Genomic DNA, 23,669 nt, shown 5'->3' with positions numbered 1-23,669 from the left:
CGAATGTGCCTATGCGACTTTTGCGGGAAAAATTGCCTGGTTGGAGCTTGCAAGATGCTGTCGTGCGCTGGGGAAGAAACGAGAAGCAAGTGCCAGCGAACTACCTACTTAGTACTTAGAGACAAAGCAAGCATTAAACAAGTAATACTATGCGTGTATTATTACAGGTAGAGCGGGTGCACCACTGCTGTGGAGTACCAGTTCAGGTAAGTGTGTTCCGAACGTACCTTGTAAGTAAGTACCTAGTACATGCGTTCTTCTGTACTTTTTAAGGCACGGAGTACTCGTAGCGCAGTGCTAATATGTACGGAGTAGTTGCAAGTACTGTAACTGTAAGTACACGGTACGTACGGAGTACGGAGTAACTGAAAGGTAAGTACGGAGTACGAAGTACGGAGTAATACTGTGTGCATGGACTCCGTACAAGTACTGTACAATAATCTAATTAGGTAATGAGATGGTACCCCAAACCGTCCCCTATCGATAAGTACCCGCTACGCAGTCAGTCCGCATGCACTATACTTACTTATGCTCCGTTCGATCCTCCGACTCGACACGTCCCCCTTCCCAACCATCGTGAAGCTAGCTAGCCGTTGGAAGCGGAGATAATACCACCGCCACGCCATAATGCGAACAAACCTCCATCGCACCCTCGCCCTCGCCCTCGCCCTCGCGGGCGCCGCGCTCGGCCACGACTCCCAAAAGCCCGTGGTGGACAAGAATGCCACCTGGATGGAGAAACACATGGCGGGTGCGTCCTCCTTCTGCCCCCCCCTCTGGTGCCCCCTTTTTCTCCCTCGTCCAACTCGCATTCCCAATCCTCTCCATTTCCTCTCCATTTCCCCGAACCTCATCCGGCTGACCGTTGCTTCTTCCTTTCCGTGCAGAGGAGCATCACATTAGCAGTTGGGATGCCAACTCCTTCTTCTCTCTCCACGACTACAACGCCGACGGCGTCTGGCAGCAGGACGAGCTCCGGCGTACCTACGGACTCATGGACCCCACCAACAAGGACGTCTCCTTGGAGCGAAGAGATCAGATCGTGAAGGAGCTCATGGAGCTGCTCGATACAAACCACGACGGCTCCGTCTCGCGCGCCGAGTGGGATGAGTTCATCGCTCAGGGCAAGACGCTGCCCGACATGGGTACCGGGCCCGGCCACCACGGTGACGACGAGTTCGAGTATGAGCTGCATCACTGGGAAAAGTACCACGACGACGACACCAAGCTCGAGGACTTGACCCACCCCGAGGATATCGCGCACTTTAAACATCACGAGGAGCTCGAGCGGGCAGAACAGGCGCAGGACGCCATGGACCTCAAGACCATCATCGAGAATAACATCCCCGCCAAGTTCCAGCGCCAAGGTTGAAGCGAGTTGAACGGCACCGGTTGGTTGCTTTGGATAGGCCGTCACGATGTAACGACAACGGGGTAGGGGTCGGTGGGATGCTAGTCGGCGGCAGTGCTGCGCCGTGTATAATTGCCATGTGAAGAGTTGGCCGTGTTGAAATATAGACATGTTCAAACGCGGACGTCGAAGACGCAGTGCCAGACGCCTGGCGCGAATGTCTTGACGAGCTCGACATGCTCGACGACTGGCTCCTTGCCCCGCTCCTCTGCCGTGCTCCAGTCCTCGAACCTGCGCTGAATGGACCGTCTCCTGGCCTCGGTATCGTTGACGCCGACATTCTCGTGCAGATGAAGCCTCGATTCCGAGCTCAGCCGAGTCATCTGCCAGGCCGCCTCCCACGTCGGCTCGCTCGTCGGGAGGTAACCGCAGTTGACGTGCCGAATCTCCTGTGCACTTCCTGCCTCCTGCAGCTCACGGATCCGCTCCCACGCTCTCTCGTTGCTCTCCAAGAAGACAATGATCTGCTCGTCGCCAGACGTCAGCGCCCGCGTCGGCAACTCGAGCTCGCCCCCTTGGACCACCCGGACCGTCCATCGATTCGCCCGCGCCCCTCTCTGCAGGCCCTCGACGCTCCAGGGGTTCACTTCCCAGCACAAGACCCTCAGGCCGAGGGAGGCGTAGCAAAAGACAAAGTACCCGATGCCAGCGTACAGGTCCACGGCCCAAACGTGTTCCTCCGTCGACCGTCCCTGTCGCTTTTTCGCGCCGGGGAACTCGAGCAATCGGGCTTTTTCCTTGACATTTCCGCGGCTGAACATTGTCCAGCGCGGAGCCCAGGTTTGGTGTATTCCATTCTGCTTTGTCGACACCCACAGCGCATTCGAATAGTCATTTTGCGACGGGGCTTCGACGCCGGTCAACGCTGGACCGAAGTTACCGAAGAGCATGCGCAGGCCGCTTGGACTGCGACGAAAATTTTCGACACCGTCTCCCTCGGCGACGAGGAGAGGTATTCCCTCATTGACCGCGAGGTTCGTCAACGCAGCCTTGGCACTCTTCGACAGACACTCCAGGACGAGCTCCCACAAGGTGGCAACAGTCTGCGGCTCACGGCGCGCAAGCTCCGACGTCCAGGTGGGGCCTGCGAAGCTTCCAGCAGGGAGCAGGGCCATGGGCTCGTAGATTGTGAAGCGCTTGGGAGTGCTGTCGAGAAGATCTGCCTGCCATGATGACGACCCAGGTGCGTCGGTGTCGTGGCCGTCGACGGAGGCGAGCCATCGCTCCACCGCAGCTTGAATTGGATTGGCCACGCGGCGTCGCGGCCTGGGCATCTTCTCGATCATGGCCGGCGTCGAGCGCAAATTGCTCTCCAACTTACGCCATCAGGTCTTCGCTCATACTGTAGTTCAAGCAGCGTAGGAGGTAATTATGATGAAATATTTTTGCGCTTTCTTGGCTGGTTGGCTATTTCGACACATGCTTCATGTGGGGCCCGCCAATGGTTGAGCTCGACTCGCATCACCGAGCACAAGTGCCGTGGCAAACGTGCAATGGCAAATGTGCCATGGCAAGCGTGCAATGAATACTCTGTAAATAATTATACGTACATGTAGACTGATTCAGATGTCGTGCCCCGAGGGACACCGACATGTTGAAGCACCCTATCCAACCAACCATCATGCTGTTTGTCATTCGTTCTCTCAAGTCATGGATATCTCAACCGTATGCTAGTATACATCTAGAGCCCAAAACCGGCAAGTATATTTCGTCCATCGTTACAAAAAGTAGTCGCTCGGCCCTCTTCTGCTCGCTGGTACGTGACGCTGGTCATCAGGCACGGCCGAGAAAATGCTGAACTTGGGGTTCAGGTCCTTGTCGACAGACATGATGGAGGCGACGTTGCCGCATCGGTAGCAGTAGTTGGGCGCCGACCATACCGTCACCACCGAGTTCTCCGCAAAGTGATACTGGAGAGGAAGGGTCAGCGGCGCGGGAGGTGCGTGCGATGCGAAAATGGCTCTCACCTTGTAGCCTTCGTTGACGAGCTGGTGAGCTCGCGCGATCAGTTTCAAGCCGTTGACATGGTTGAACTCGGTCGCCACCTTGTCGCCAAACAACCAACCGGCACCACGAGGGCTGATGGCCCACGTTTCGACATCCTCGGGGTCTGACCATACGAGATCACAGAAAGCACCTTCGTGGGGGATTTCCTGCGCGCGCGCCACCACCCGGATCTGATCGATTGTCCTGATCTCGGGACTGAGGCCGCCGTGGACGCAGAGGACCTCCCCATCGACAATGGCGGCAAGGACGAGAAAGTCAAAGACCTGGCAGCAGGCCTTCCACACAGACGCGTTGCCGTATTTTTGTTGGCATTCCTCGTAGAAGCCGTACACTTGTGTGATTTGGCGGGACTCGTGGTTGCCCCGAACGAGCACGATGCGGTCCGGGTATCTGCGAAGAATCGTCAGCCGGGAAGGGTTCGGACAGGACGGGCCCATGGATCTGTGCCATGTGCCTGCATGCACACCCATGCACAAATTCAAACAAGAGGGAGGGCGTGCATAGCAATGTGTAGGTAGTTGGGTAGGTCGGTGGGTGGCAGCGCGTACTTGGCCTTGAGGCACATGAGGAGAGTAAAGGTCTCGAGACTAAAGTAGCCTCGGTCGACAAAGTCTCCAAGAAAGATGAACCTGTTCTCGGCGCTCTGGGAAGACGCCGTCGAGTTGGCTCCGGATAGGTCGGCGGAAATGGCATCCTGCCCGCCATCTTGCTCGCCATCATTTTCGCCATCTTGTTCGACGTCAGCACCAGCAGCGCCAGCGGCACCCATCGGCGACCGCAGCTTCTTCCGGAGCTTGGGGTTCGTAATCTCCGTCGGCGGCTCGATGTCCTCTGACGTGATGACCGTCGTCGTCGTCCGGGGAGACTGGATGTTGTTCTCGCCCGGCATGCCGCCGGCTACCCGGAAGAGCTCGAGCAGGTCGTAGAACTGGCCGTGTATGTCGCCGCAGATGGTGACGGGTGTGCACACCGGTTGAATATTCGACTCTGCACTGGTCAGCCGCGGGGCACGGGAAACGGGAGGCGGTAGGCGGGAGGGCCCTGGGTGTTTTTGGGACGAACCCTCCATCAAGATCTCCTTGACCTTTTCGCACAACTCCTTCATGGCCCGCTCGGGTAGGTAGTGGCACTGCTTCGCCTCATCCAACCATTCGTCCAGCCCAGCATTGGGACCGAGCTTTGCAGGACCAGGCCGAGGGACGTTGGACGTCGACGCCATCTTCGAGATTCGGGTGGGCGGCACCAAGGGTGGAGGGGATTCAGGCGCCCCGAGGAGGGGAGAGCGAGATGCAGGACGTTTCTGGGCGTATCGGAGCGCTTCGACTTTCTGGGTTCAGTTTACGTAGACCCTTGCTTGGTGCGATGCGGTGTTGGCAACTGGGGTTGGTATTGATAATCGATCGTGGGCATTCGTCAGGCGTCGTCGGATCTTCTTCGGGGGGGGGAATACGGCAGCATCACCGCTTGGACGTGGCAATTCTGTGGATTCTGGGAAAACAAATGACGAAAGGCCTGCTCGAGTTGGACGTGACTAGACGTCGTGCCCTACCTGCGACGACAGGGTTCGAATGCGAATCGCTGCTGTCGGCTGCTGGTCAAACGGCTGCCATACAGGCAAGCGAGTACTGTATATGTACGGCTACGAGGTACACTTGCGTTCCGTGCCAGGTCATGCTGCGGTACTGCGTGCTTGCCTAGGTTGCCCAATGGTGCCACGTGACCGGTAGCAGTCGACCAAGAATCGGGGGTTCTCCAGACAGTTGATCGTGCGCAAACACCTCCTGTATTTACCAACTAGTGCAGCACAGGTAGCAGTACCAACAGTTGACGGCTTGTGGCACTGACGAATTCTTGGTGGGGCATTTTGTCCAGCGTCACTTCACCTTGGAACCAAAGCTGGATCCTCAGCCAACGCATCTCACGCAGACGCTTCACCAATGCAAGCATCCCGGCTCCTCCAGCTCGAAATTGCGCCCTCGGCCAGAGTAGTAAACGGCCTGCGCAATGTCTACCCCGCAAGTCCTATCCCGTAGGGCAAACGGGACCACTTCGACGTCCACGGAGCCCGCGAGCCGAGTGAGCCAAATCTTCCCCCCTACCCTCCCCTCCCCTCCCCTCCCTCCCCTCCTCGTCGGCGTCGGCGTCGGAGGTGGCCATGACGGTCACGGCAATCTGCGTCCCTCATGTTCTGACCCTAGGCAGGAGAAGTCGGCCGGCAGTGCGATCAAATCGAGATCCGCCAAGAGCAAAGGCCCTGCCGACCGCAGCGGTGAGACCAAGGTACGCTCCTCCTCCCACCGCCCACCTGCATGCTTGCGGCGGCATTCCCTAACCACTCCCGCAGACGGCAAATGAAGGCGAAAGCACGAGACGAGCAAGACCCAGGGTCCACGATACGGGAGAGAAGCTCATCGTCAGACGGCTCCCGCCCGGCATGACCGAGGCCGAATTTGTCTCCATCCTCGGCGTCGACTGGCAGCTGAGCAAGGGAAAGGTAGACTGGTTCAGCTACTGCCCGGGCAAGGTTTCCTCCGAGTAAGTCTTGTTCGGACGTGAGTGAATGGTTGGGCTAAGATGGCGCACCAGTCCGTCGAAGCCGTCGCGGCCAAGCCGTGCCTACCTTCATCTCATTCAAAAAGACGACATCTTGGCCCTCAGCCAGGTGGTGCGGACTGCGACCTGGGAAGATGCCAACTCGACCTTTAACAACCCCTCGCTCATTGGCCCGCCCACGCTCGAGTTCTCGCCCTACAAAAAGATCCCCGGGAGCAAGAAGCGGGTCGACGCTCGACAGGGCACCATCGACCAAGACCAAGAATTCATGGCCTTTCTCGAGGCTCTCGCCAATCCGATTCCGCTCAGGGCCAGCATAGATATTGAAGAGGCCGATCAAGCGAAGGAGGAGACCAAGGTCACGACGACGCCGCTCGTCGAATACCTCAAGGAGAAGAAGGCCAAGGGCAAGGATGGATCGGGAAGGAACGCACGATCGGGCGCCAAGAGCAAAAAGGACGACGAGGCTGCCAAGAGAAAATCGAGGGAGGCGAAATCGGACAAGGCAGAGAAGGCTTCTCATGAGACTGTCAAGATCCTATCCAAGAAGGCGGCCACGGTGCAGGCGACGCAAGCGTCCAAGAATGGCGCGGGCCAAAACGCGGCAAACAACGCCGCCGGCGCACCGAAAAGCCGCCGAGCGGGCATCGCGGCGGCGGCCAGAATACTCCAACGAGACCTCGGCCTCAGCCCCGGCAGTGCTCATCGGCGAGCGAGGCACGATGCCGTCAAGACAGAGGCCGACACGGCTGCGTCGCCGGGCAAAGAGGGAGCCGTCGTGACCGAACCCGCGCCGGCGACGGATGCTGCCCCCACTGCTTCTCACCGACCAAAGTCCGGGCAGGAGAATCCCCTGGCGGCAAAATCTCAGCCCGGTCGCAAGGCTCGTGGGGGCAAGGGTGGGGAGAAGAGCAAGGCGACGGAAGCGACGGTGGCGGCTCCGGCCCCGACTCCCATCCTGCTCAAGAAGAGAGGCGACGCCGAAGCGGCCGGAGCTCCCGGGTCGAACGCGGAGTCGCGGTCAGCGCATGCACCCAACGGGAAGGCCACGACGGCCATTTCGACAAACAGCAGGGAGGGTGGCTCCAAACCCTCGACGTCGAACAGGAAGGCATCGGCGCCAGTGTCCTCGGGCGCCACTCGGGCCTTTGTCAAGAACGCCAACGCTGCTCAAGGCGTGACCGAGGCCACCCTGAGACAGGCGCTGGAAGCGTTTGGTCCCGTCAGCACGGTAGAGGTGGACAAGCGCAAGGGCTTTGCGTATGCCGAGTTCACCGAGCATCGTGCTCTCGTCAAGGCGATCAGCAGCAACCCGGTTCAAGTGGCGCAGACATCGGTTCTAGTCTTGGAGCGCAAGGACAAGAAACCGGTCGCCGCTGCGGGCGGAGCGGCAGGGACGACAACTTCGGACAAGGCTCCCAGTCGCGGTCGACGAGGCAGGGGCGGCGGAAACAAGGCTACTGGACAGTCCACACCCACCGCCGCCGCCGCCGCCGCCGCGAACTCGAGTACAGGGGGCTGATGCTGGAAGGGGGCCTCGAGCCCAGTGACGAAACAAAATTTCTGTCTAGCAGGTCATGGGCCATTGCTGGTCTCGGTGCGGATCCTGATCGAGCACGAGGTCGGCGACTATGCATGCGACGGGCTACGGTACGCAGGATGCGAGGCTGCTCAGCCGATCGAAAGCAGTACTCGGGTACGGCACGCACGCCGTTGCGACCCCATGCTCCAACGACGCGGCATGAAAGCTCAGGACCGGCCGAGACTGCGTGGGTAAAAGGACTGCGCCGGTCGCCGCTGCTACCAAGTGCATTGTCTGTCTAGGCACCTCGGCTCCAGCTTCGGTGCATCGCGCAGCATGGGTTGGATGCGGCCCAAGCAGAGAAAAAAGGGCGGCTTAGTGTTTTTTTCAGCAGCGTATGGATATCGCATGTACCGTGCTCTCGCACCAATGCTCGATGGGAGAAGGGCAGAGGCGTGTTTGCGGTCATGATGGCCCATCAACAAATCATTTGCCGCTTGCTCCGCGTCTGAAGTTGAAATCATGAACAGGGTTCCATGGCTATATGTGGCTGTGCGAGCGCAGGGATGGATTTTGCTGGCCGAAGAACAAGCCATGCAGTCCAGCAGGGAAGTAAATGAGGCAAGTAGATGCTTGTCCGGCACAGCGGTGGTTTTGGCTCGTCGTGTTGGTTGGTGATGGTTTGATTGCTGCCTAAAATGCCCCGAGTCGGGGTCGCCATGACGGGCTCCGTGCTCGGCCACATGCGGTGTGCGGTAGGGTAGGCCGCGTCCCTCCGTTCCCCTCAACCAAGGGTCGCTATCCCTTCTGCCTACTACTTCCCTACGAAATGCCCCCAAGGCTCGTATCGGTTCTGTCTCTTCAGGTTTGGAGGTTTTTAATGGGCCGAGGGCAACGCATGCGAGGGGAGGGTTGCTATCGTGGTTGTTTCCAGAACGCGATACCGAGACAGACACCTGGACGGAGGAACAGGCATTAAATGCAGTACGTGGATAATAATAGCGAGCGTGCCAAAACTAGTAGAGCTAAGTGCCTAGTACTTGTCGGTACAAGGGGTGCCTAGGGAGAGATTGGTACACTGGAATGGACGCTGCATGTGGTCGTACAGTGCACCTTTGCTGACCTACAGGTACAGTATTAGTACCCACGACCTCGACAGTAACATGGTACATGTACTGTAGCTATACGCCCACGCAGGCCCAAACCACAACACCGCTTCACCACCACCAGTCAACCCGGCAAAGTCAACCGTCTGCAAGCATGCCCACGCGTGCTCGCGCAGTGACCCAATTCCGCATGCTAGCAATTTGCATTGCGACAGACGCGGATGAAGATTTCAATCTTCATTGTGATTTTTGATTCAACCATAGGCCACCCGTCCTCCGTTCCGGTCGCAAATGACCCCAAGGACAGCTGACCCTCCTCAAGATGCACAGCAGACCTTTAAGGGCCGTCATCCCATCACCCAAGTCCAGGTGCCTGAATGCCTACCCTGCCGAGTACTCACAGAGAAATCATCGGTTGAAAAGCGAACAGCTCGTACCGGACGGACAAGATGCAACGGAACCGGCAACGGGAACGGGCCTCTGAAAGATGCAACTTTATTCAGCATCGTTCCACAACCTGCGCATGCACAATATCTATCAAGGGTTCACGTCGCAGAATATTCCATTCGCCGCGTCGGCAATGGCATCGTCGCACTGACAAGCCGCGTGGCGCATGCATCGCCATGATCCCTTGCCATCGTTACCTGACTTGGTCGCATTCCCTGACTGCTTCCCGCCGGTCAGCAGAGAACTGTTTTCCCGGCTCTGGTTTGGTTTCAACCCACAGGCGATGGCCTGGTCGTCGCATCATGCCCTGCCGTCGGCGCCGCAAAGGACAGGGACCGAGAGCCAGCTGGTGCGGCGAGGGACCAAGAGCCAGCTGGTGCGGCCTGGCGACGGACTCGGTTCGGGATGGCGTCGGAAGCATCCGCGCTCAGATGATGCCCCGTCGCCTCAAGATTTCTTCGTATGCCCTCATCTTCTGCGTCCTGATTTCCAGCAAGCCGCATATGTCGTCGTGGCGTTGTCTCGTGTCCTCGTACTTGCGCTTCCAGAACCTGCACCGGTCTTTCCAGTACTCCACGTCCCTCAGCAGATCCGAGAGGCGACGGCCGCATCCTGCCTCGAGCTGCCTCGTGAGGCACTTTATCTTGTCCCTCAGCTCTTCGTTCTCCTTGGCGAGATGGCACTTTTCCCGCTCGAGCTCTTCCATCATCTTCCGCAGCCTCTCCAGCTCGCGGCAGTGCTTGGCCGAGCCGTCGGTCGACTTCTCGATGGTCTGGCGCAGGGCTTCGTTGTCGGCGACGAGGGCGTTGACTTGACCCTGGAGCTGAGGCACGACAATGTGACAGAGGTGGTGGGCTTCCGCTTGGGCTGTAGACAGGCTCGCCTTCAAGGCGGCGATGTCGGCGAGAAGGCTCTTGTTGGCGTCTTCGAGGCTGCCCTTGCGCTCGATGAGTCGATTCCACTCTTCACGGTCGACCTCGATGACGTCATGATCGGGATGGAGGCGCCAGCGGCGGTGGTGGTGGTGGTGGTGATGATGATGGCCGTGAGAGTGAGAACGCTTGATGGGTATGTATTGCGGCTTGCCCGATGGGCCTGATTCGTAGTACCACCGGCTCGACATCATGTACGCTTCGGGAAGCACCACCCGAGGCAGAGGTTGGCTGTAGTATTGCGTCCCTCCTTTGGCCGTCCGTTTCAGCTTCGGCGAAGAGGCGGCGCGAGACCTGTGCTTGATCTTGACGAACCAGGGGGAAAAGGCAGGGTCCTGGAGCAGGATGGTTGTCGACGGCATAAAGAAGCGAATCATGGATCCGGAGGAAAGGGGAAGATAGAAATAGATGTGTAGATGTTTCCATCAGCGCCGGATGAGAGCGGTTCGTGATCGAGCGCACCGGTGACAGGTTGGATGTCTCTGGATGCAGACACGAGGGGTACGATGAGCACGCGAGGGGCATCCAGCTGATGGAAGGCAAGGGATCTTAACGCGGGTCAACGAGGGTCATGAAGGGTCACGTCGAAGCGTCAAGAGCGAAGACATGGTCACTTATAACAGCCAGACTACCCCGGCAGGTTGCCTCGTCCAGGTCGAGGACTGTCAACGTCGTCGGGAGAAAGGTCTGCGCTTGGCGGCCACGAGCACGGTGATGGGAAGATGGCCTAGGACGCAAGTTGAATGGCACGACCGAGAGCGGTTGCAGGAACAGGCCGAGTCGTATCCTGTGGCTGGGTTCGAGAAGGACCCTCTCCGGTAGCCGGGGGGGGGAGGGGGGGTTGGCAGGCGAAGGAGAATGTACGGGTATGTGTACGAGACTGTACCACTACTGGTACCGCCCTGTGTACTGGTAGGTGTGCCAACATGTGTAGCGAAATGTGCACCGATATGTGTACCGATATGTGTAGCGTTGCGTGGCGATATGTGTACCGATATGCGTAGGGATCAGTAGAGGTACGGGTACGGATAGGTAGTCGATGGTGCTGTCGCGGAACCGCCCAATGGCCAAGGCGACGTGACAGGCGCATCGCTCCAGGCAGCCATCTCATGGTACGCCGACCGAGGCAAGGCTGCTTTCGTCAAGAGACGAGAGACGGCAGGCCTTGACGAGGCTGAATATCGTGTGCTTCCCCCCCCCCCCCCCCTTTCAGTTTCGAGGTCATGGCCAACTTGGCATCGGTGCCACGCGCCGACTTGAGGGGGCAGCTGCTCGACGAAACACCTGTTTGTGAGGAGAAAATCTGCTGCAAGTTCGGCGACGATTTAACGCCGTCTCGGCGAGCCGCTCATGGGGCAGATGAGGTTTCATGCCATCGGGCCGCGTCGTCGGCAAACGAGTGCTTCCATCGGAATGGGAGGTCGGCAGGGGCGTCGCGAGGGGCCGATGTGGGAGGCCAACACGGATGAGAAGAATGCAGCCCCGGGCGGAAAGGCCGGTTGCTCGGTGGGAAAGAATCGCGTGTGGTGACGGCGGAGTGTGAGGAGGACCAGCTGGCCGCGGTCGTGCATGCGGACGGGGTGGAGGGTGATGGAAGGTCGAGGAAGGTGTCCAGACGACGAGGTCACTTGACGATTCGGTGGCGGTGACGTGCCCGTAGCCGCTCACGGTAGCAAGCCAGGGCCTGCACTGTGCTGACTGGAGGGGCGTCGAGGTCGCGACTCGGGCCAACACGGCTGACGAGTGACTCGCGGACTACTGTGCGAACTTGGCCTCGTCACCTGCGGCCGCCGTCTTGCCCTCCTTTCAGCGTCCACGCAGACGCCGAGACTGGCGAGGCCATGGGACGGGCAGCGTCAAATGCTCATGCTCTGTCGGAAAGAGTAGAGCTCCCCGACGTTGCCCTCCTTTCGACGTCCACGCAGACGCCGAGACTGGCGAGGCCATGGGACAGGCAGCGGCAAATGCTCATGCTCTGTCGGGAAGGCCCTCCTTTCCGACAGACATTCTGCCGATGATGCTCCTTCTTCCCCTTCTTCCCCGTTCCCAGCACCGTGAAAGGAACTCGCAAGGCCTTGTTCTCCCTTCCAACGCACTCGACGGTCGTGCGCATGCCGGCGTGCCTTGGCGGTTTACTTGGATTGTACAATGGACTTTTGCCCGTGCTGTCCGTGAATGATCAAGGCGAAGCCGGCCGGAGACTTCGAGCACCGCCATCACGCTCCCATCCTCGGATCCTGTTCTCGTCCGATCGCAACCTCGGGGACACCTAATGATGCCACGACGGCTCGTGACGCATCCGAAGCCAAGGACACCGTGGCTATAAACGACGCAGTGACGGAGCTGGACCCTGACGATGATGTTTCCGCACGGCACATGCGCAACAAGTATACCTTCGGCGGGGCATGTACCTGGCCTTGGCAACATCGCTTTAGACTTTTGACAGACTCAAACGGCACGTCGCGCCATGGAAAGTCAAAGGGCTCCGGGCGGCTATCGAGCGCATCGTGGCGGCCCTATGACCCAGTCGATGGCGGCAACTCTCCGTCCGAAACGATAGGGCGACGGTTGGAATGAGCCGGTCTGGCGGTAGTGCCCGTCGCTGGCGGGCGTCGAAACGGGCATTGGCCGTTTCAGCCAAAGACTAAGCAATACACCGCACTCCGTACAGCCAGAAGTATCCACTGCGTTGGTGACTGGTATTAGAGTCTTTGCCGCCAAGCTGCCGTTGCCATCCAAGCACCGCACGGGGCCGTGCCTGTGCTGTACATGCATTTGCAGATGACGGCGTATTTTCGGCCCAGCGCTGTGTAGCGTGTCGGTGCCGAAACGGGAGGCGGCGCAACCGTACGAGCAGATCGTTGATCGAGTGTCGGTGTGCTGGTGGAGCAGCTTCTTGCGCAGAGGCACAGGCTGATTGCCTCCTGCGTCATGGCGTCTAGCGAGACGATAACGAGTAGGGGGGAATGCGATGGGCTTCGAAGCGGAATGATGTTGAGCATACGGAGTACCGCGTGCTGCTCCGGCGCCTCTGTGGCGGGTATCTGCCTAGCAGTTACCTATAGGTAGGTACTGCACCTACATAGCACAGTGCCTCAGTTGTGTCAGACAGGTACGCGGCAATTGGTGGATGGTGCCAATCAGCACATGCACGCTGCAGGCGTCCGCACGAGGAATACACTGTGCTTGCTGCTGTGTTACTAGGTACCTTGGTAAGGAATGACAATCAGAGCACATGCGCCTAGTAATTACTTGCACAGGACCATATACTGCCTGTGCGCGGAGTACATGTACTCGTCACAGTGGACTGCGTACAACTAGTGCCGCAACGTACAAGTACAAGCTACGGTACGGACTACCGCCTGCCGCACTCTATATGTAATCACTGCATAGTAGGTATTAGTACTCCGTAGACTGTACTTGCTTTGTAGTAGACTAGTAGGTACAGTATGATGCACTGCGCTGTATTGCCACCAAGGTAACTTGAGCACGCAAGTTAGTCCCTACCTACCTAGTAGTACTTACCTAGCAGGTACTACGGAGTAGGTGCTGTGCTTAATATTAGTAACTAGTACCTACCCTTAGTACCTACTAGTAAATATACTGTAGTGCTTACCTACAACTACAGGTAGGTTCTTACACTTACTTACAGTACTGTACTTATAGTACAAGCAGGCACAGTACAACTACAGTACACGCTACTACGGAGCACTTGTAGGGACAAACAGAAGGGAACCGGCTGGGGGGCAGACGTTCAGATCCACCGTCGTGATGAAGCTCCACAGCACGCACCCCGAACCCCTTGTGCCCTTGTCGTGCCCCATATCGTGGGGTGGCACTGGGAGCCCACATTTCAAGCTTGACAACGACCGTCGGTGGTGCGGCAATGGCGTCGTCCGTCCGTCCCAGCGATGAAGCACCGCACCAGGGTGGCAAACTCGACGGCCATGAGAGCCGACGCAGCCGTGGCATTTGCAGGTGCGTTTACTGATTGATACATTGATTCCATGTACGATTTCACCTACACTACTCCTCGGCGCTCCATGCGGGTTTCGGTACCGATAGCATCAATGACCCGGTGCCCCGTGCCACGAACGGGTTGCTACATGGTACCATGGTCTCGTCGGCGAAAACGGCAGCAAGATGGTGCTTCCTGCGCCCTTGGCCACGACAGCAACCGGCGAGGGTGGGCTTAGCCGTCCTTGACGAGACTCAGGGGTAAGGGTTGATACTGCTTGCATGCCTTGACGGCGCGATCCTTCAGAATCTTGCCGACGGCCTCGCACTTCTTGGTCGGCACCGTCCCGGACTTTGACAGTTTCACGCTAAAGGATGCATCTCGCGTCAGCTCGGTGGAAAGCTTCGAGAAGGGTGGGTTGAATCCGGGACCTTACCCGGAAGTCGTTTCGTGGAAAACTCGGACTCGGAAGTGCTCATAGTCCGACGCGACGGCAATCTGGAACTGGTACGTGGTGTCTTCGCACCTCGAGAGCGTGTCGCCGCTCTGCGTCGACGGTTGGTCCTTCACGCTGCACTTGATGACCTTGCCAATGTCGGGTTTGATGATGAAGCTGGCGTCCAAGGTGTTTGATTTTCCGACGATGCTGGTCAGCTTGCCGACGAAGCCGCGAACGTGCACGGATTCGGAAGGGCCGGCCCCCTGCGGCGAGACCAACTTTGGATCGACGACCTTTTGATCGACGACCTTGATCGGCTCGCCCACCGGCGGCTGGATCTGCGGCTGAGGAGGGACCGGGTCGACCATCGTGATCGGTTCGCCCACCGGCGGCTGCACCTGCGGCTTAGGAGGGACGGGGTCGACCACCTTGATCGGTTCGCCCACCGGCGGCTGCACCTGCGGCTTAGGGGGGACGGGGTCGACCACCTTGATCGGTTCGCCCACCGGTGGCTGCACCTGCGGTTGGACCTGGCCCGGATCGACGACAATCGGCAGGCCTTCTGTCGGATCGATGGCAATCTCCGGCAGCGGCTTCCCCGGATCGACTACCTTCTTCGGCTCGACCAGCACCGGTTTGGGCAGAGGAGGGCTGGACGCAAAGGCGACCGGCACGACCAGGAGGGCGTTGACGACGGCGGCGAGGAGCATGGCGAACGATCGATCGATCGGATTGGAAAGGTTGGGATGGTGAACTGGCTAGCTGATCAGTTCCAAGGGTGAAGAGAGGAGGGAGCCGTCGTATGCTCGCCTCGAGGCGCTATCGCTTTATACGCGAACCCCGGACTCATATCCTCGACCAGCGTGGCGGTTTATGCTCCGAGCACGGCGCCGTCGACGAGAACGAATGGCACCGTCGGATCGAAGCGAGCATGCCGTGACATTGGGCCAGTCGGAGGCGCGACGAACCACCCCCTGACTAGACGGCCATGACTGAGTTTGCCTAGCCATGTCGCACGACGGCAGGGCCACGGCAGGGCCAATGATGCGGCCGAGGATGAGGTCGGCGAGAGGAGGAGGACGCCGCATCGCCCGCACTCGTCCTAGCATCGTCCGCTAATCGCCGCGGGTCAGCTTACGGTACCCCGCCAGCACCGTGTCTCGACCCTCGTCGACGTGCTGAGAGTGCGCACTAGAGCGCAGCTGCGACAGGGCGGGCTACGGGGGGAGGGCGGGGGGGGGGGGGGGGTTGGCAGCTGTGGAAGTACCGGGAACCGAGGGGCTAACGTAGTAGCTTAACCTTGTGCTTGTCGGTTGGCGGGGGGGCCTGCTGGCACCACGTCGTCTCGGCCCTTGTCAGAGCCATCTCCAGCAGCACGTGCCGAAGTGCAAGTACCGCGACGAGTCGGCTGGTATTACCTGCGTGGCGGGGCCTCGGTGCAGGTGCAGGTGCCGGCAACCGGTATGGCAGTCCCTATGGCATAGTTGTACTTAGTTGTACAAGTACTTGTGGCACTCCGTATAGGGTACGGAGCACTCCGTATACGGAGCCGCATTGCATACGATGGACCCTGCTTATCATACCACCCAGGTATTTTCAGTCGCTGCCGTATGGCTCAAGGGTCCAAGCATAAGCACACGCGTGTACTTGCTAGGCACAAGGTGCCCATTGCACATGACGGACCGTACAGTGTTGCAGTCACTGCCATGCGGTTCAGGGCTCGCCTCATCGGGGCCGCATTGCATACCATGGACTGGACTTGTAGTGCTGTGCAGTATGCAGCGTACCGTAAATTGTGCAATGTTTGGTCGCCGTCAAAATGGTCGAGCGATCCATGAGCAAGCGTACTCTGTACTGCCTGCGTACGTACTTGCTAGGTGCCGAGAACCTAGTTGTACAGTAGACGGAAGGGCCCACTCGGTTCACTCAGGTCCCTCGACGACTCGAACGTGTTGCCCTGCGGCGATGGCAGACGCCCAAACCTTTGGGGAGGCGACTGTGTCATCTCACCGGAGCATCGGTCTGGACCCTGGGCATCCTGTGCACCATGGCCTCGCCACAACGACGCGGCCAGGGGCACATGCTGTCGAACCCAGGATAGATGCGACGGCCCTTTCCTCGAAGGGGGCCCCGGATGAATTCCTGCTGCAATGGGCCCGAGGCGGATTGAGTGACCTAACCTATGGCGATGGGGATGGAGATGATGCTACCCTGGCATGGAGTCCATATAGTAGTACTTATTACCACTATACGGAGTACTGTACGGAGCACTGTACACGTACGTGCATGTACTGTAAATCTACGGAGTACCTAACTAAGTACCTAGTAGTATCTTGGCGGGGCACGTACCAACTAATATTTCCAAAGTACTGTATTACATGTACGTACGTATTGCTGCACTTGCACTGTACAGGGATGGTAAATCGGGGAGGATTTGTCCCGCTAAGAGTCTCTTTCTTTACTATCAACGTGGGCGAGTTGCTTCTTGACCGGCGACATAATCATATTTCCACATGCTGATGCACAAGTGCAACTACAGTACTTGCCTTCTCCCTGCTTTGCCTCCACGCGTCTTGCCGGCCACTCGAAACCTGATGACGATGTGGCAAAGCCTGCTGCAATGTGCGGCCTGCCATATTAGGCGCCTGTCTGAAACCCTGACAGATCACGTGCCGTACTCTGCTCTGCTCTGCTCTGCGGAATGATACAACACCTGGGCGGTAATCCGCACTCACTCACCAGTCGAGGCTGCTGCCATTGGTACCCATCCCAAGCTACGCGCCTGTCCGAAACTTCGAGGGACCAAGCCTGGCCGTTTCTTTATGCCTCCATGTGCAATGGTGCTATCTTCATGCAGTTCTCGCGCTGGCCGATGGAAAAATCAATCCAACAAGATGCGTCGCCCTGGGAGGCCAACAGGTTTCGTCGGACGACCATGATCAAATGCTTCGGCACCACAACCACCAACAGAGGAGTCGCGAAGCCCAGGGAAAGTTGAGCATCTCCATCGCCATGGCCCAGTGGGATGCTGGAGTCGGTTGGGAATATAAATGAACATGACCTCGCCATAGCACATCAACCTGCCGATGCCAACGGCAATCACCCTTTTACCAGGTCCATTCTCCCTCCCACCTTCTCGAAGCCCAACTTTCCAACGCAACGGTCGACGCATAGCACAGCGCTTCGTTCATCATGGGTGACAAGCATTGTACAGTCAGTTTTTTTCCGCTCTGCGAGTACGAGAACGATCCCGCAGGAAAGATGAAAGCCACCCGTCTGGCCCTTTGTCATGCCCCTCCCGACGCCGCATATGCCGTCGTCGTGTAAGACATCTGTCCCATCTCTCTTCCAGTCAAGCCACTTACGCTAGTTTCAGCAAGGGCGGTTGCGATCTGAGACATCTCTGGACTGTCCATTACAAGAACGCCAAAGGTCACCTAATCAAATCGAAGCCTCTTCTCGAACCCTCCGTCGCCAAAGTCGCCAAATAGGTGCCGATGCCCTGCATCCTGCATCGGGACAACTTCTCCTTGCACAGGGACCGGGCATTGAATGTATGATATGGCTTCCCGACGTGAACAAGGTCAAGGAAGAGCATCTTGAGGGAGGACGAATCCGAGTCATAGATTGCTTCCAATAGCTTGCAGAACGATCCTTGTTCGACTTGGCTTTCCTCCCAAGGAGAATGCGTGAGGCTGCAACTCGAATTCAGGCTCCGGCCAAGGGCGGCGTACATGTACAGGCTTGTGACGGCTCCAACCCTGCTTGCTAACCCTGCCAACGCCAAGCCGCACACTCCTCATCATGCTCGTGATGGAGTCTCCATGTTGCTAGTAAATCATCAATACACGTACTCCGTACACGTTGCATGACTGGTGTGAACTTTTTGTGTTTTGGTAGCAGATAGGTTATCAACACTTATATATACTTATGTTGTTAACTTCAATGTACAGCTACGTCACGAGAGTAGTTGCACCAAGCATGGGTGCATTGCAACTGCAACGCAACAGAAAAAGGTCGCAGGTAATAGTGTACGTGTGGCGATTGGGTATGAGATGGAATGACCTTGATCCAATTAGCATGGGCGAGTCATCAACTTTCTTCAACGTGAACCATATAATCAAACCTGATCATGGAAAATGTCAATATACATCTACATATACTGGCATCCGGCGTTTTTGTACAAGCGCATGCACATGATGGAAAATTGAACACTGCATATTCTGGCATCCAGCCGTTTGCACAGGCGCATGCACATGATGGAAAATTGAACACTGCATATTCCGGCATCCAGCCGTTGGCACAGGCACATGCGCATAAATGTAAAATTGAACACTGCGTACTAAACTCCATGTACAGGTGGCCAAAACGAAGCAACAAGAAAGGAAAGAATCACATGGTAACACCGAGCAGGGGCCTTCACTTCAACGCAACCCTACATTCCGACATCTGTCTCACATTCGCGTCCGACTCCGAAATGGCCGTCAACGTCACCTTGGCCTCCGACTGCGCACCTGCCGACGCTCCGACGGCGACGTCAACACCGACAGTCTGGCCAAACTTGGCAGCGGCCAGCGCATTTGGCAACTCGGCACGCCAACCGGATCCCTCTACCTCGACCTGCAGACGATACACGTCCGAACCGAGATGCGGTGACAGGCTTGCATCCGGTGCCGTCCCCGTCGGCGAATGGGTGCCGTTGTTGGTCAAGTCGAATCGGCAGAACAAGGCAATGCCGCTCTTCGTCTCGTACCGCGTCGCATCCGCCTTTCCGGCCGACAGGCCGGCGGCGTATTGGCTCTTCGAGCTATCCTTCAGCGATCGCGCCCCCACCGTGTACGACAGGACGCCGGCCTCGTCTCGATGCTTGTTCAGGATGTAAAAGTGAAGGCCGTTCGCCTTGTCGACGTGCTCGAACTTGCTTCCCGACCGAGTGCCGGCATGAAACAAGGCATCGTTCAGCTGGCGAGCGTCCCCAGTGGATACCATGACGGCCGTGCCGTTGGGGCGGTGAAAGTCGACCAGGTTGATGTCTTGCGGGTTCGCGTCAATCGTCCATTGGAACCATTCCCGCTTGCTGCTGTTCTTCGTCTTGCTGATCATGACGCCCGCGTCGGGCTGGAACGAGTCCGAGCCCATGCGGTCGATGACCTCGACGTCGTAGTTGTTGAAGCCGCCCCCATCGCACAGCACGTCCTTTGCGGCATCGCATCGAGGTGAGAGGTCGGCGGCCAACTCGACGCGCAGGCCCATGAGGTCGGCGGCAACGGCTCGAGCCGTGATGTTGACGACAAGAGGTCCTAGACTGCTCAGGGCGGTGCTCGAAAGCCGCAACATCGTCTCGCGCGCAGCAAGGCCGAGCTCTTGCTTGTCGCGCATTGTATGCAGCGAACCCATGGAGCCTCCCTGAAGCGAGGGAATATGCCACTGCGAATGTATTCCGCCGGGGCCGTTGGATAGGCCGCGAGACATCATGGACCAGGGGCCAGTGAAATCTCGCTGCAACGGGTCTGCGTCTGGATTGGTCATGTAGTTGTCCTTGATGTTCAAGATGTGGCTCAGCTCGTGTGAATACACACCCAAGGGGGATGTTTCGCCTTGTTGCGTCGTGCCGTTCCACGCATTCGGCCAGACGCCCGCCGCCGCCGCCCACGAGGTCCACTGGTGGTTTCTCGTCATTGCATGGTTTGGGAGTGAGCTGTTCCCCGGCGGTCCGAAGGAATCGGGCACGTCTTCCTTTGAGTTAAACTTCATCTCGCCGAACTCTTGCCATGTGGCATATTCATCTTCCCCAGCACTAAGGATGAAGGTCAATTCAAAATCCATAGCGGCTGCTCTTCCGATATCACCGCTCCATGCGACCCAAGCATCTCCTCGAGTGTCGCTGTCGCAATGGCTATTCTCCGGGCAGCCTCCTTTGTTCATGTAATCGGCATCGATGCCATACTCGAATGAGTTTTTTGGCATGCGGTACGGACCAAAAGATGTTAAGTCAACGCCATATCTACCGGCCGAATCTTCCATCCAATATTCGTGAATGGTATGGTTTCGATTCAGTTCCGATGGCTTATTGAGCAGGTCGCGATAATATCGAGCCACGTCCTCCCGAGGGAGATTCGCCACCAACGGGAGCGGGTTCCCAAACACCGTTGAGTTGGGGGCCAAGGTAACAGCAAACGGCCTATCTTTGTAGTCGATCGTGACGAGCGCGATTTTGAAGTTTCGAATGGAGCCCTTGCGATCCGGATCGACCCAGTTCGTCCCCGGAGGCGGCTTATAATCGGCCCAAGTCATGTCCTCTGCCTTGACCCATCGTTGGGCATCAACGACTTCGAACGGGTCTTTGGAAGCGGTCTTTTGAAATCCCTCGGAAGCATAGGCAGTCGATGCCGCTAACAGTATCGTGAACAACATGGTAGAAACAGATGCGATGTGCGGATCACTGAAGAAAAAAGCCGGTGCCGAGACGAACTCCTTCTTTGCTTGGGCATCGTCGCCTTTAAATAAACGAAAGCAAACTGAGTCGATGAGCGGCATCAGAAAGAGCATTGACTCTGGCAGGAGATGCGGCTTCCTGCATGGATTTTTATACCGCCTGGTTTCACCAGAGCTGACTGGTGCTCGACGCTAGTCCCGCCACAGTATTATAAGAATGAATACCTGAATCGCTAGGGAGCACTTGAATGCTTCAGTGACACAGTATGTCCTACTGCTGATACTCTGGATTTCTGGATAGTATTATTACCAGATGCATGTATCCGGTTGTTGCTTCTTCATTTGCTCCAGTGCACAGCCGCGAATTCAGATGCAGCAATCGCTCTAGGCCGGTCTCGTTGTGCCAGTTGAATGTTCGAGCGTCGAAATTCCGTGGCTCGGAAGAGGCAGACAGCAAGAGGTAGGCCCGATGACATTTACGCGGTCGTTGGATTGGCTGCGGGCTCTTCCTCTCGACCTGCCAAACATAATCAACAGATTGTGGTTGTTGATGCAGATTAGTCTTAGCCGTCGATTGTTGGCATTCCTCATGGTGGTGGAGTGCAGGAGATGGCCCCCTGACATGGCAACCTGACCCACTATTTATAGCGTCCGTTGATCCAGACATAGACGCATTTCTATTCTTAGGCGCGCTTGGTATATGTTGAGTCGTGCGTGATTCTGTTAGTACCATCCCAACTACACCTGCATCAATCATGCTTGACTAATGCTTCCAATTTTGCTTCGTCGTAGGTGGTTTGGATTCTAGTTTCGCACTCGCCGTTCATTAAGGGCCGCTTTGCCAAGTCAGCGTTCACACCCAACCCCCGATGAGGGATAGACACATATGAATACTGCCTTCCAAGGCGTCCTTTTCGGAAGGCGGGTAAAAGGGTCGTATCAAGTTCATGCGTTGTACTGGTGCAGATTTCGCTTGTTGAACGACCCAGGCGTGGACGACTGTCCTAGTCAAGATTATTTTATCCATGCCACCTCCTTTACTTCCCCTCATTTCGTTGGGCGGGCCTCCATGTTGGCGGGTTATTGAAACACAAGTGAATGCCCCACGGCGGCAGGATCATAGTGTCCACATGAGGATGATGGATGAGAGCCTCAAGGTGGTGGTATCTGTATCGGAAGTACCGAGGTCCCTTCCGATGCCGTAGAAGCCATCGGCTTTCCTTTTTCCGAGACGTCCAGATGACGAACCGAGACGCGAGATTGATCTGGAGTGGCGGATACGATGGACTTGATAGGCGTCATCGAGCTTCGTCGAGCTCGGTAGCAGGATCCTATTGGTGGATGGGTCGTCTTGCCGGAGAGAGATGCAGTCGTTGCGCGAGTATCATTTTTCGAGTACCGGCTGGTCTGGCTGCGGTTGAGTAGCCTGCGGTCCTTCGACGCGACGCCAAAACGCTCGCTCGCTCTGTCGGCCATCCATCTTGTTCCAATCCATCTTGTTCCATTTGACCATTGAGCCAACACCTTTAAGATGATGCGAGGTTGGATTATTCGTGCAAATCTCCGGCAAAGAGGGTGCAAGGCTCGTACCAGCCGCGTGATGGACGTTCGTCCTCTGCATCCTCTTAGTACATATCGTCGTCGTCGTCGTCGTCGTAGTCGTCGCTAGCTGTGAGATAAATCAACTCGAAATCGCCATCCAGGTCATTCACTCGGCAGCGTTCCGGGTTCAGCCTCTTGGCCATGGGAACATATCGGCCCGACATGACGGTATCAAGAGACGCAACAAATTGTCTATCGCCGCAAACCTCTTTCCAGCTTCCGTCTTTTTGGTACTCGACGAATGTCTGAGCCTGAATTTTCAAGTTTGGCCCATGCCAGAGGAAGTTCTCCTCGTCGGCCACGACGTGCGACCGATCGGTCCCCTGGATGGCCGAAGCGAGTCGACGCCCCTCGAGTGCGCTGGCTTCAAGCTTCGTTCGAAAATAATGGAGAAAATCCAAGAGCGAAACTGGATTTCGCCCTCGCACCGGAAAGTTCGGATAGAGCCGTGTTTTATCCATCATTTCTTGGGGGATCTGTTGCAGCTTGCACCATCGAGAGGGCTGTCTGAATGCAACGCATTCGGGTCTTCCGAAATCATCAATCTTCTTCTCGCCTGTCGAGTCTGCCAATACGAACGATAGAGTCTGAAGCGAGCCAAACTCTTGCCGGATGAAGTCGATGACGTGTATTTCATGTCGAAGGCACTCGTGAATGTCAAACGCCACCGACTTCACGTCCGACAGCTGGTCGTCCAAATCGGAGGACCGCAAGATCGGATGAAGATTCTCCGCTCCAAAGTACATTGTGTCGAGGTCTGGTCGATAATGACGAAAGGGCACCGGGCATGCTGCCGCAATGGACCATCGGAATCTCACTCGACTGCGTTTCGAGTCCTGCGCCAGCACGCGGGATTCGTGACATACGTGCATCATGGCCGGAAAAGCGGTATCGACAATGAATGGTCGGCTTGGCCGCATGCTCGCCGGGCCCTCTTCTCTTTCGAATAGATTCACCGGCCACATGAGACAGACCTCGGGCTCGTCGGCCGGCAGGCTCAGGAGCCAGATCACCTCTCGAATCTCGGTTGGAAGCGAACGAAATCGGACGAAATCCATCGCAAATGAACACGTGGAAATGGTATGAAGACAGGCAGTATGGAGATGTTCAAAGTGTGGGCTTCGCTCGGTGGCAACAGGAGCAGAGCGGTGTAAATATATGTATTTATCATGTACTCTGTACTCCGTACTATTTATGACATGTTTGCGAAGCGTGAGCTTAGATTATAGTGGGTAATATTTCCGCTGTGGATATCTT

The 23,669-nt window shown here is 57.1% G+C and overlaps 8 protein-coding genes across 8 annotated transcripts; 2 read left to right on the top strand and 6 right to left on the bottom strand.

Moving 5' to 3' along the window:
- Positions 1 to 627: 627 nt before the first annotated feature.
- Positions 628 to 1,372, top strand: DCS_02371 (secretory pathway protein Ssp120; the record flags this gene model as incomplete). The annotated part of the gene is made up of 2 exons (XM_040799699.1): positions 628 to 751; positions 888 to 1,372. The coding sequence occupies 2 exons, from the start codon at positions 628 to 630 to the stop codon at positions 1,370 to 1,372; spliced, it is 609 nt and encodes a 202-aa protein (XP_040660582.1).
- A 152-nt stretch (positions 1,373 to 1,524) lies between these two features.
- DCS_02370 (tRNA wybutosine-synthesizing protein 2) lies at positions 1,525 to 2,697 on the bottom strand (the record flags this gene model as incomplete). The annotated part of the gene is made up of 1 exon (XM_040799698.1): positions 1,525 to 2,697. The coding sequence occupies one exon, from the start codon at positions 2,695 to 2,697 to the stop codon at positions 1,525 to 1,527; it is 1,173 nt and encodes a 390-aa protein (XP_040660581.1).
- Positions 2,698 to 3,129: 432 nt separating this feature from the next.
- Positions 3,130 to 4,637, bottom strand: DCS_02369 (putative cell shape control protein phosphatase ppe1; the record flags this gene model as incomplete). Its single annotated transcript, XM_040799697.1, has 3 exons — positions 3,130 to 3,321; positions 3,379 to 3,808; positions 3,967 to 4,637. The coding sequence occupies 3 exons, from the start codon at positions 4,635 to 4,637 to the stop codon at positions 3,130 to 3,132; spliced, it is 1,293 nt and encodes a 430-aa protein (XP_040660580.1).
- A 785-nt stretch (positions 4,638 to 5,422) lies between these two features.
- DCS_02368 (uncharacterized protein) lies at positions 5,423 to 7,493 on the top strand (the record flags this gene model as incomplete). The annotated part of the gene is made up of 3 exons (XM_040799696.1): positions 5,423 to 5,698; positions 5,763 to 5,953; positions 6,005 to 7,493. The coding sequence occupies 3 exons, from the start codon at positions 5,423 to 5,425 to the stop codon at positions 7,491 to 7,493; spliced, it is 1,956 nt and encodes a 651-aa protein (XP_040660579.1).
- A 1,980-nt stretch (positions 7,494 to 9,473) lies between these two features.
- On the bottom strand, positions 9,474 to 10,355 carry DCS_02367 (uncharacterized protein; the record flags this gene model as incomplete). Its single annotated transcript, XM_040799695.1, has 1 exon — positions 9,474 to 10,355. The coding sequence occupies one exon, from the start codon at positions 10,353 to 10,355 to the stop codon at positions 9,474 to 9,476; it is 882 nt and encodes a 293-aa protein (XP_040660578.1).
- Positions 10,356 to 14,170: 3,815 nt separating this feature from the next.
- On the bottom strand, positions 14,171 to 15,085 carry DCS_02366 (uncharacterized protein; the record flags this gene model as incomplete). The annotated part of the gene is made up of 2 exons (XM_040799694.1): positions 14,171 to 14,303; positions 14,373 to 15,085. 2 exons carry the CDS (start codon positions 15,083 to 15,085, stop codon positions 14,171 to 14,173), a joined length of 846 nt encoding a protein of 281 aa, XP_040660577.1.
- A 3,709-nt stretch (positions 15,086 to 18,794) lies between these two features.
- Positions 18,795 to 20,789, bottom strand: DCS_02365 (mucin; the record flags this gene model as incomplete). The annotated part of the gene is made up of 1 exon (XM_040799693.1): positions 18,795 to 20,789. The coding sequence occupies one exon, from the start codon at positions 20,787 to 20,789 to the stop codon at positions 18,795 to 18,797; it is 1,995 nt and encodes a 664-aa protein (XP_040660576.1).
- A 1,646-nt stretch (positions 20,790 to 22,435) lies between these two features.
- Positions 22,436 to 23,470, bottom strand: DCS_02364 (uncharacterized protein; the record flags this gene model as incomplete). The annotated part of the gene is made up of 1 exon (XM_040799692.1): positions 22,436 to 23,470. The coding sequence occupies one exon, from the start codon at positions 23,468 to 23,470 to the stop codon at positions 22,436 to 22,438; it is 1,035 nt and encodes a 344-aa protein (XP_040660575.1).
- Between the last annotated feature and the right edge of the window lie 199 nt (positions 23,471 to 23,669).

Source organism: Drechmeria coniospora, chromosome 01, assembly GCF_001625195.1.
Source record: "Drechmeria coniospora strain ARSEF 6962 chromosome 01, whole genome shotgun sequence".
Classification (NCBI taxonomy): domain Eukaryota; kingdom Fungi; phylum Ascomycota; class Sordariomycetes; order Hypocreales; family Ophiocordycipitaceae; genus Drechmeria; species Drechmeria coniospora.
Note: the sequence above shows the minus strand (reverse complement) of the source record. Positions and strands in the feature narration are given on the sequence as shown.